Source organism: Callospermophilus lateralis, chromosome X, assembly GCF_048772815.1.
Source record: "Callospermophilus lateralis isolate mCalLat2 chromosome X, mCalLat2.hap1, whole genome shotgun sequence".
Taxonomy (NCBI): Eukaryota; Metazoa; Chordata; class Mammalia; order Rodentia; family Sciuridae; genus Callospermophilus; species Callospermophilus lateralis.
In genome coordinates this window covers 58,143,958-58,156,602 of record NC_135325.1, presented here as the reverse complement: position 1 = coordinate 58,156,602, position 12,645 = coordinate 58,143,958, and the positions used below count along the sequence as shown (strand labels likewise).

Here is a 12,645-nt window from a genome sequence, read left to right as displayed (position 1 = left end):
TAACAATATTAATTCTGCCTATCCACAAACATGGGTGGTCTTTCCATCTTCTGAAGGTTTCTTCCATTACTTTCTTCAATATTGTATTAGTTTCATTTTAGAGGTCTTTCACTTCCTTGACTAGATTTATTTCTAGGTATTTTTGAGGCAATTGTGAATAGAATTGTTTTCCATATTTCTCAGCAGATTCTTTGATGATATATATGAAAGCAATGATTTTTGTATGATGATCTTATAACCTGCAACATTGCCATATTTGTTTATTAGTTACAGCAGTCTTTTGGTGAAGATTTTTGAAACTTCTATCTACAAGCAATAATAGTTTGACTTCTTTCATTCAAATTTTTATTCATTTTATTTCTTTTTCTTGCCTATTCTCTGGCTGGAATTATTAGGACTGCATGAAATAGAAGAGGTGAGAGTGGACATCCTTGTCTTGCCTGAGATTTTTAAAGAAAATGTTTTCAGTTTTTACCTCTTTACTATGATGTTGGTTTTTGTATTTTCATATATAGCTTTCATATATTAAGATAGGTTCCTTCTATCCTGAGTTTCTTCAGTGTTTTATCATGGGAGCTGAATTTTGTCAAAGGCCTTCTCTGCATCTATTGAGTTGACTAAGTAATTTGATCCTTAATTCTATTTATAGGATGAATTACATTTTTTTATTTGCATACATTAAACAATTCTTAAATCTCTGGAATAAAACCAACTTTGCTGTGTTGTACAGTCTTCATAATATATTGTTGAACATGATTTGCTAATATTTTATTAAGCATTTGGGCTTCTAATTTTTTTATGAATATTGGTCTATAGATTTATTCCCTTGCTGTGTCCTTATCTGCTTTTATGACAAGTGTGATCCTGGTTTTATAGAATAATTTAGAAGTGTTCCTTCTCATTTTATTTTATGGAATAATTTGTGGAGTATTGCCATTAGTTCATGTTTAAAGATTTGGTAGACTTTAGCTGAGAATCTTTCTGTTCCTGGGATTTCCATTTTTGGAAGATTTTTTACTACTGCTTCTATGTCATTTCTAGTGGTTGTCTGTTTAGGTTTTCATATCTTCTTGATTCAGTTTTGGCAGTTTTTGTCTAGAAATATATTCTTTATGGCCTAAAATATTTTCTATTTAGAGAAGATGCTATGAGCCACTGAGAAGAACATGTATGTAGCTTGTTGTTGGATGAACTATTCTCAGACGTCTGGTAAGTCCATTTGATTTCTAATTTTTTTCAGATCCAAAAAGTCTTTACCCAGTTTACATCTGGATGATCTATCTAATGATGAGAAAGGCATGTTGAAATTACTCAGTATTATTACTGGGTTCTATCTGAGGCTTCAAGTACTATATCTTTTAAGTAATTAGTTACACCTACATTTGGGACATAAATATTTAGTATTGTTTATTGTTGTTGGGTTGTTCCCTTTACCAGTAGGGGAAGTGACATTCTTTGTCTCTTATGATTTATTTATTTGTCTTTATTGGATAATTTAATCCATTTACATTCAAGGTCACTAAAGGTATATAATGATTTACCACTGCCATTTTGCTAATAGTTTTGTAGATCTTTGTTCCTTTCTCCCTCATGATGGTCCTCTGTAATTCCTGTAAGAATTTTTTTATTCTTTTTATTATTCTTGTGCTCTTATTATACAGTCATATTAAATGTTCTGTCTTTGGAGTTAACTGATTACTTTTCCTGTTTTTCTATTGATTTTTTTTAATATCAGCAATTTATTTCTCCCATTTTTAATGAAACTTCTCATTTTGGTTGTGTATTGCTTTCTAAGGTTCATTCAATTTTTATCTGTGGGTTCTTGTAATTCTTTGAACTTCTTTAAGAAGTCTTTTCTGAATTCTTAGCCATCTGATTTAGAGTCACCTCTTTCAGCATTGTGGGTGTTCTTTGGCAAAGGTGGACCTTCATTACTCAGTATAGCCTATGAATCTGGATGGATCAGATGGTAATGACACTGGTCAAAGTTTTCTATTGAGTTCACTAGTTGGCTGGGCCACTGACTTTTCTGTTAGATTCTGTTGTTTCTGGCTGGGATTCACTGCCCAGTAAGTCCACTTGCTCAGTAGCATCATCAGGTGAAACTATTGGGCACTGTCATCACCTTTGATTGGTAGAAGTTATGGGGTATATTCCTTGGCCATAGAAACCACTATTTGAGTTCTGTAACTGGATAAATCTAAAGGCTACAACCCATGGGTAGGCAGTCACTTCTCATGAAACAGAAACAGAGGTTGTACATATTTCAAAAGTATATTTGAGGCTTGCTTCCTTTCTTGGTCAGAATCTTGTCATTGTCTCTATGACTGAACCAAAGTGCTATTTATTCACCCATTTGGGGGCAGGTTTAGTTCCTTTGTTCTACAGAAATGCTCTGTAGCATCCTTCTGCCTAGATAGGGATTTGTTGAGCTTTGAGACTGAGCATAGCTAATGTTTGAACTCCTGAATCAGGCAGATCTAGTTCCTATGCTTTGGCAAAATGTGCTGCACCAGGTACTTCCCTGCCTGGATGGGGTTGTAGATTGGGCTTTGAATCTCTGTGCTGAACCACTATTTAGACTCCTGACTTGGTCAGTCTTGTCCCTATGCTCTTCATTAATACACTGTGGTGGATATCTGTCTGCCTCAGTGGGGCCTGGTGACAAACTTTGAGGCTAAATCAAGTAAAGATTAGACAATTAAGTACCTTTTTCATGGACAAGTAGACCCAAGCAGCTATTAAAGTCAGTGTTAAAGAAGATATAACCATCCACTGCCAATATAATATCTATATCTATGGGTGCTTTTAAAGAATGAGGTTAAAACTCACATTTCATTGTAGACATGAATATAAATAAAACCATATACACCAAAATGCTTTACACATTGATCTGGGAAAGATACTTTCCCTTGTCTAATGAAGAAACACACTGTTCTTTCATATTCACGAAAGAACCTCCTTCCTCTTCCAAATGGTCTCAGTCTTTTCTGACTACCCATTTCCATAAAGAACTGAACTCCCTCTAAAATATCTACAGATATCTACAAAGTATTTCATCCAAAGATTCATAGGACAATAAAGCATAGAATTTGACACCCCTATCACTCTCTTGCCCAATCTTCTTGCTTTTCTTGTATTCATAGCATTTATAAGTGCTATTAACTGATATATTGAACATTTATTTATTTTGTTTTTTATTTACACCCTTCTAAAATGTAAGTTTCCTATCACATTTTGTCTATTTTATTTCCTGCAATAATCTCAGTGCCTATAATAGTGCCTGGAACCCCACAGGTGGCTTAAGAAACATTTGATTCATTGACATTTTCGAGTGAGAGAAAAAGAGATCATGCTATTGCTGCTGTCTCTCCCTCTCCCAAGTCGTGGGAGAGAGGGAGAGAGAGAGAGGGAGGGACAGAGGGAGGGGGAGAGAGAGGGAGGGAGGGAGGGAGGGGGAGGGAGAGGGAGAGAGAGAGAGAGAGAGAGAGAGAATATGAATGAGAACGAATTTCAAAAATTGTTAATAAACATACTTAGAATTTTTGGCAGAAGACCTATACTTTTAGTCCTCCAGCCCATTATCTTGTTTGCTTCTTTCCAACACAATAGAAAGAGCCTCCGTGAATTTTCAACATTTAATGTTTCCTGAAAGTGTCATAGGTACAAATACACATGGATTCTGCATAATATTAAAAGAGAAAATAGTGGACCACTTGCTTAAAGTAAGCCCCTTGGCCCAGACCTCCCTACAGTGTTCCTCTTAACATTATCCAGGGCTGGGGTTGTGGTTCAGTGGTGGAACGCTCACCTCACACGTGCAAGACCCTGGGTTTTGATCCTCAGCACCACATAAAAATAAATAAGTGAAATAAAGGTATTGTGTCCAACTACAATTAAAAAAATAAAATTAAAAAAACATTATCCATTTGCCAGGTTGGCCCCTTTGGCTCCATTTTAACTCTGAAGTAGTCGTCCCACCAGGGTCTGTATGACTTCTACCTGCCTCCCACTAACTTAAAAAGTGCACTGAAAGGAAGAGGAACTACCTTAAAAATATAAGGTTATAATTCAGAGGTCTTGCTGACCCCTCACTTCTCCAGCACTAATCAGGTACAGGGGGCAGAGATTTGAGAATAAATAATAACCATTGGAGCTGCTGGTTAGCCTGGCCTCATCTTGCTATACTGATTTCCCTCGAATAACTCATGATGGGATGGAGGGAGAAAAGAACCTGTTGATGAATTTTGTTTAGTTTGTATTTGTTTGTTTCTCTGGTCACTTTCTCATGGGAAAATCTGGCAAAGGAAATGAAAAACAATGTGGTGTTTTGGTCTGAATTTTGGCTAAGGAGGCATTTCCATAAGAAATGAAAAAGTAAGGTTTATTTTTCCTTTATCTTCTGATCCACACTAGAAATGGTTTCATTTCTCACTCTGAATATTAGATAAAGAAATAGATAAGTCCTGATATAGGGATAGCACTCAGTCTCCCTTATGAACCCATCATTTTTCTCTCTGCCAAAGACCAGGCCTCAGCCATTTGTAATATGATCCTTAAACAGACACTTATCATTCAGTTCTAGATTTAACACTGAATGCATCTAGGCAATGAATCTATTATTATAATAAGCTGTGTTAAAATAGAATCTCAAGATTACCAGGGCTTTAAAGGCAATTGACTACAAAAATACTTCCTATGCCCTCCTTACCTAGTAATTGTTCTACCTCTATAGACAGGATGATCATTATCTCACAAGACATGTTCCGTTGTTCAACAGTTTTACTGTTTAAAAGGAAAAAGAAATTCTTCCTTCTGTTCAGCCAGAATGACTCCCTTTCATATTTACATTTTACCTTATAGTGTCACATAAGATAAGTGTACTTTTACTTTTTCAGGATAGAAACATACTAGAGAGAAAGGTGTCCAAAGTTATGTTCTATCATGATCATCACAATACCCATTCCGCAGATATGGAAATTGGGAATGAAAGTGGTTCACTGGAACACACTAATTTGGAAGTAAGGCCAATATATTTCTGGGGATGCATCTACTCGTCTTGTAACATTCCAAACAGTCCCATCAGCATATTCTGTAGGGATATGGGAAAAGAGATCACAGCTAATGATTAAACCCTTGGTCTCTTAACTGCCTTCAAAAGGGACTATTTTGGTTCAGAAGAGCTCTGAATTGACTTTATCTAATAAAGTTATATGTCTAATGCATTGGTTGATTGTCAGTGTAATGAAAAAAGAAAGAAAAGGAAAAAGCAGGCAATATGATCTTGAGAAAATAAAACCCATAGTTTTTGAGCAGATACTCTAGGAAGCATAAGTGTTACAAGGTTTTTGTTTTCCTCATTACTTACTCTTCACATATCCATTTGATTAAATCCTGAAAGTGGGTTTAACACACGGGATCATACAGGAAATAAAAGTAATGTGTGTAATTGGGAATTTTATTCCTTGGTCTGAATCTGGCCTTCATTTTCTGGTTTGGAATAGCCCTCAGTCTGTTTCTAGTTACCTCATTTTATATTGAAAATAGGGTGTCTTGGAAATGATGGTGCCCAAAATATGTTGCCAAAGTAGTAATGATTAACAATTTTAGCAGACATCTGAGATGAAAGAGAAGGAAAAAGATGAAACATCTCTTCACTTCATGTCATTATTATGATAGCCCTGTGAAGAAAGTACCGTAGTATTCTTTTTAATGATTATAAAATTGATGATCATAAGGGAAAAGTGATTTGCCTAAGGTCGCTTAGCCAGTGGGGACTGAAGACAGAGTAGGTATAAAAATCGGTTCTAAGCCTATCATTGCCTTCTCTAACTGCCCACCTGATTGCTAGAGTGTTAAGTGCTAAACCTTAATTGAGAGGCTAGCAGAGAAAACAAAAATCTCCATAGTGCTTACCTCAGTATCCAGATTGGAAACACTTAACTATGACAATTATGTTGGTAATGGGGATAGTTGTAGTTAGTGATTTTAAATTTTTCAAATTTATATATTCTTTTGATATTGGAAATCCAGTTTTATAGGAAACATTCATAGGTAAGAAAGGATAGACAAATGACAAAGATGGTCTATGATCAATACAAAAGAAATAAATGCTGTACTAGTTTCAGGGAAGCATTCCTCCTTCCCTCCTCCAATCCAAACCCTTTGCAAATCAATGGTATTGATAAAGGAGGGATGAAGAGGCATAATCATAGAGACAAATGAAGATCCAGAAAACTTCTCCTCTTATTTTGGTCTCTAGATAACCAAGAATTTTTAAAAATGAGGGAAAGGACCATCTTATCCAAGAATGGCTCTTATTCCTCATTGACCCCACCATTTGCTCCCCCATAATCAGAAGTTCATAGGTGAAAATATAAGATAGGCTAAATATAAGCTAGGCTAAAGCACTGACTTGCCACTCTGGTAAGCTAAAACCATTGGTTTTCAAGTCAGATAGCAAGAGCTATGACAATAATCTACTGATATTATTTTGTCATACTTTTGAAGGAAACTATCAGAGGTGGCTCTTAGATGGGCCATGGAAAACATGTTACTCTTCTTTTAGACATTTTTAATGTAGAAAACCAGGCAGTTGATTTTTGGCTCTCTGCACCTCAAATAATCTTTTCTTAATAAGAAGATGCCAATTTTGAGGATCTCTGATAACAAAAAATGACAGATAACTAATTCATCTGAGCACTAAAATTGCTATCAGCATTAAGTGCCAAGCAAAAACTCTAGGTAACAAATAGGCATTTCCAAAACCTCTGTCTCTGCATAGCTGTGGTAGTTACTATCTGACTCTTGCATTAAATATCTTTTCTAATAGCACCAAGAAAGGAACCTAGAGCTGTTGCATAGATCCAAATCCCCAAAACTCACCATTGACAATCAGTTGTACAGTGATGTTTTTGTAGAGGCCATGCTTGGTATTGCTCAGGGCAAAAGTGTAGTTTCCAGCATACTTTACATTAACTTCCAGGATTCTGAGTCTGTAGTTTACAGGGTCCAGCTGGAAGGTATGGTTTACTGGGAGTGGTTTTCCATCTTTGAACCTATAAGGCATGAGAAAGGAATGATAAATACAGTGTTGGCCTCTAGGACATACAACCCTCTCACCATAGGCTTATGCTTCATCATGGTCAACAAAGAGAAGCAGAAAAATGGAACCCATTTCATCAAATTTCCTGGCTTTGCTGGGCATGGTGACACATGCCTATAATCCCAGTGGCTTGGGAAGCTGAGCAGGAGGATTGTGAGTTCAAAGCCAGCTGAGGATGGCTGAGGATGTAGCTCAGTTGTTAATCACCCCTTGGTTCAATTGGCTGTCCCAAAAAAATAAAAAATTCTAGCAGGAGCATCTTAGTACAGTCACACTGGAAGTAAAAGATTAAAACTATCTCTTTCCTTTCTCCTAATGGTTAAATCTTTGGAAAGTATTCCCACACATGCATCCTATATTTCCATTTCCTCACTTCTCATCAATTCCTTTATGTTGTAAAATCAAATTTTCCTCCACAACATCATTTTGAAGTCATCTTTTCCAAGATTCCCATCAATGCCCTAAATATCAAAGCCAGTGGCCTTTTTGCATTAATGACCTTCAGATCTTCTGGGAAATCTGACCTCAAGGACCAAGTTTTTCTCTCTTAGCCTATTTTTTTCTTTTTCTTTTTTTTAAATGGAATGCTTCATGAATTTGCATGTCAGCCCTGTGCAGGGGCCATGCTAATAACTGTTATCATTCCAATTTTAGTATATATGCTACTGAAGTGAGAACTCTCTTAGCCTCTTGAAACTGTTCTAATCATTATTTCTCTCTTCTTCACTGACTTGTCTTTTGTTTACTTTCCCTTTTAATATATGTGTTTCCTGTAAACACATAAAATACTTAAGCAAACAGATGAGAGAGAGAGAGAGAGAGACTGAGAGAGAGAGAGAGAGAACTGAGATGTTTAGATCAGAACCTACAGGTTCTGCTAATAATCTGGATTTAAGGTGCTGGGAAAATATTTTTCAGTAATTAATAGTAGGAGCATAATAAATGCTTATAATTGCCCTCAAGTATATATGTGTTTATGTATGGATAGATACATAGATAAAGAATACTCTGTATTGTGTCTTGGGCTCTTATCTCTGGGTATTCAGGCTACATGAATTCATTTAATACCTGATGATGACTCTTAGTTTACCTCTCCAGATCCTAGCTCTAGATCCATATTTCAAAATGTTCCTGGAGGAAATTCTCTAAATGAATTTATCATGGTGTTCCTCTCCTACACCCTCACACTAGCTTTTCATCCAAATGAAGCACAGGTTGTTAATAACACAAGCACTCTTACATTTAACCAAATGTGAAGCCTATGAATTATCTCAGATCCCTGGGCTTAGCTTCACATATCTAACTGGATACAAAACCCTGAGTATTCTGCCTCTTCAATTTTCCCCAATTTCATTCATTCTTATATTCCCATTTCCTCCTGCTTATTCATGTCCACAACATGTCTCACATAACTCTTATCATAAGCCTCTATAGCAGTAGCTATTTCTCTTAGCCTTTCTCCATTATCATTGTACATTCATAAAGCCATATTAATCTTTCTAATGCTTAGCTTCAAATCTATCCTTCCTTACTTCATAACTTTGATGGTTCTCCACTGCCTACTAAAGTGAGCAATAAAAAAGTACAATATTTATTTTTCTTGTTAAACGTCAGAACTGTTGTGTAATATAAGTATAATCACTCAGATTTCATATATGAAGAAACTGAAGCTTGGAGAGTTTATGTAATATGCCTGGTAACTTGAAAAGGAATTAATTACATGTCTGCCTCATGGAAATTCCCATATTGTTTCCACCTCACCATTTCTTACCCTGATGTTCAAGGACCTGTACTAGGCTGGGTAAGACCATCTTTAAGAGTCCTTCAAAACCTTAAGATTCTGTAATCCCATAATGACCTTGGCAATTTTTCTAGACTTGTTCCCTCCTTTACTTTCAAAGAGCAAAAACTTATTTTCCCAAACATAGAGGATATAAAGAGTAGGAAAAGAAAATAATCAAAGAAACCCACCTCTTCTTGGGAACAAGGAGATAAGCCCCAGTTTCTGAAATTGGAAGTGCCCCAAAGGGTAGGGTTAAGATTAATTTATTTTCCAGAGTTAATGTATTCCTGAGTTCCCAATGCCAAAGTAAGGGTCTGGTGGAAGGAGTAATTGTTAAGGGTGAGGTTTAGCAGACACAGGAATGGAGAACCTTAGAAAAGAAGGCCCACTTACCAGGTCACATTGGGGCGAGGGAAAGCATCCACTCTTACTCCTATTTTGAGCATCCTTTGCCCAGCTGTCACCTCATAAATGCACCTTCTTTTGCATCTCACATTGAGGAATGATTTTTCTGGAATCAGAAGAGGTATGGTATCAGAGGGATAAAGTAAAACTAAATCTTAACTTTGTTTACTCTTCCTATGAGCATCCATGTTTTTCAAACCTCAGGGAATAAAATTTGAACTGACAAATGTTGTTGTTTATTAATAAGGATTGGCATTTTAGGTGGGACAATTCTTTGCTGTGAAATACTATGTCTCACTCTATCCCATCAATGCCAGTAGTGATCACCAGTCATTTTGACAAACAAAACATGACCCCTTACATTTCCAATGCCTCCAAGTATACTACTGCTCCCAAGTTGAGAATCATATAATCATGTTGGCCTTTTCCCTTGTGAGATGATTATTTAGACATGTGCAATGAATGATTTCTCACCAATGAGGCAAGAGGGCAAATTAGCTAGAGAATCTTTCGGAAAAGTTGTACAGATTCTTAAAAAGGAATGGAAGTCATCAATTTCCTTCTTTTCCTTGCCTTTAGACACTATCATTGGTATATATTTTCTGAAACTTCAGCAACATGCAGGGTACATTGAAGATAATGAAAGTGGCAGAGTAAAATAATGGAAGGAACCTGGCTTCAGTAGGACATTCATGATCCACTGAATCAAACATGGAACTGTAAATCTGAAGAGTCTATTATATAAGATAACTGTCTCTTGATTGTTAAACTACTTTTAATCAGGTAGTTTGCAGCTGAAGACATCCCAGTTTACTAAAGTGGACATATGGAATCCAAAGCCTGATAAACATAAAGAAAATTATCTTATAAACTCAGCTGTAGGAGTTTAACTGAGCTATAGCGGTTAAATTTTTAACTATAGAATAAACTCAGAATGTGACGGTATTTGAATTTGTAAGCATTTGTGTGTAGACAAATATTAGTATTTGTAGGTGAGAATTTTTTTTGTTGTGGTGCTGGGTATTGAACCCATGGCTTATGAATGATAAAACACACCATACCATTGGGCTGCATGCCCCCCCCCAGGCTCCAATAAGTGAGGATTTTGTCCATACCTTCAAATAAGTGTTAGAATCTGTGTGTATGCATTCCAAATAATATTTTTCTGTATAAATGTACTGGGATGAATATGGCTATAATTTTGTTTTGTCAGAGCATGTATTATGTGCATATGTATTTTTTAATCACCACTCCATAAACACAAAGTAATTGGGTTAAATAGAGGTTCACTTAATAATTCTTTCTGCTATTCAATTTTTAGACACATAGATATCAGTAAAAAGAAAAATCAAAGGGTACCCTCAAACATCATTTTAGAGATAGAAAAATTAAACCTAGAGAGGCATAGTAGTTGTTTTCAAGATCACACATCAAAATAGAAAAGAATATTCAAGACTCTTTACTCTCTATTTGGGATTAACTACTAGCTAGCCAAAAGATAGAAAAACATGTAAGTTAAATCACAATATTTTGTAGTATATGTTCCCTGTGACAGGGTAAAGGGACAGATTTCATATAAGCCCTGAAACAGTGGGCTGTAAGCTGGAGAAACCATAACAATGGAAGAGAAAATGCAGATATTTCTGAGTGATTCACCATGTATAGGGGAGAAGAGTAGAATCAAGAGAAAAGTCAAGAATGCAAGGTTTACTTACTGTATACTGTGATGGTAATGTTGGCTTGCAGGGCAGTATTGTTATTTTCCTGGCAAATATATAAACCCTTGTCTTCCATGGTTATATTCCAGATGGTCAAATTACTATAGCTTTTGTACACAGGGGACCCTTGGTACAAATTCCTTTTAACTTCACAACACCTGGGTGTTGTCTTAGACTGTGGGATGGGAAAGGATGAAAATTTCAATCAAGACTATTGAGTATTTCTAGATGTCTAAACTATTACAGGGTTTGGGAAGGAAGCCAGAGAAATTACTATAAGGAACTTGTACTTTGCCTACACTTCTAAAAATCATATATATATATATATAAAATAGACCACAATATGGTACAGAATAAAATATCAGTCCCTATAAAACATGTTTCTTGAAATTCACATACTACTTATTATTCAGCTTTGTTGATCTGCTAGCACTTAGCCTGGTTCTTGTCCAAGACTAGACTAATTCAGGGAGAGACAGTATGGATAAATACTCTAACATTCTGAAGGAAAGATAGTATACTCACATCTTGCCGGTTGAATACCCAATCCAGTTTGATTCGTCCATTGAATGTGGTCTCTGCCACACACTGCAGGAAAAGGGTGTCTCCCATCAAAAGCCTCTTCTGGTTATATCTGATAGAGATATTTCCTCTCTTGATTTCTAGAAAATAGAGGATATGCCATAATGGTGTTGACAAAACCAGGGGGAAAAGTCTTGATTATAGAGTAGTTCTTAAAAATTTTCAATCCTGCAACCCTTTCTTAGGTGAAAACTGTAGATGCAAAATCATACCACAAAGTCCCATGGTTTAGAAAAGACCAAATAAGATTTTATATAAACTATTGCAAGATACTTGGTAGTGGTGGCAAGGGTAATCTTGAGGATTTTTAGTGAGCAGCTTCTATAATCCTTAGAAAATTTTTATCTCCAATTTACAAGCTTCCCCATCAGAAAGTTTTATTTCTCCTACTGATCTAAAGTCATAATGCCCTTTGGTGGCTCATTCTGCATATTTATGTGTTCTCTGAGCAAGGGGTCTTCCTTGTTAATGGCCCATATCCACATTAATCAAAGAAGCAATAACATAAAATTCCAAGGTGCCTGTTATTTAGCCACGACATGCACCATTATTTCATGGTTTTGCAAGGAAAACCCTGTAAAAGGTGAATATTTATTATAGACATTGCCACCGGAGAAATGGTCTGATACTTATGAGTCATATAAGATTGCAGAAGTTAATCTGGGCTTTACCTACTGATTTATCTATCTATCTATTTATCTATCTATCTATCTGGGCTTTACCTACGTATATAGCTATATATCTATCTATCTACTGACATCTATATAGATAGATAAGTATATATTTGTATAATATATGTATATGTATATATGTATACATCCAATATATATTATGCAATATACATATTAAAATAAGACCCTAGGATCTTTTTTAATATCTATTTTTTAGTTTTAGTTGGACACAATACCTTTATTTTATTTATTTTCATGTGGTCCTGAGAATTGATGTCACCTTGCACGTGCTAGATGAGCACTCCACCGCTGAGCCACAACCCCAGCCCCAAGACCCTAGGATTTTGATTATCATGATTATTAATCTATACAAAAGAGAAT

The 12,645-nt window shown here is 35.8% G+C and overlaps 1 protein-coding gene and 1 non-coding gene across 5 annotated transcripts in view; both read right to left on the bottom strand.

Moving 5' to 3' along the window:
* LOC143638453 (vascular endothelial growth factor receptor kdr-like) overlaps window positions 1-12,645 on the bottom strand; it is a 253,851-nt gene that overhangs the window by 154,398 nt on the left and 86,808 nt on the right. For all 4 annotated transcript variants that reach the window (XM_077106334.1, XM_077106336.1, XM_077106335.1 and 1 more), the window contains 4 exons: window positions 11,537-11,673; window positions 11,009-11,186; window positions 9,282-9,399; window positions 6,886-7,058 (listed from right to left, as the gene is read on the bottom strand). In XM_077106334.1, coding sequence (XP_076962449.1) covers window positions 6,886-7,058; window positions 9,282-9,399; window positions 11,009-11,186; window positions 11,537-11,673 — 606 coding nt within the window. The remainder of the gene's footprint in view (window positions 1-6,885; window positions 7,059-9,281; window positions 9,400-11,008; window positions 11,187-11,536; window positions 11,674-12,645) is intronic.
* Window positions 7,679-7,783, bottom strand: LOC143639551 (U6 spliceosomal RNA). Its single transcript, XR_013154705.1, has one exon. It is a non-coding gene; the product is annotated as a U6 spliceosomal RNA (small nuclear RNA).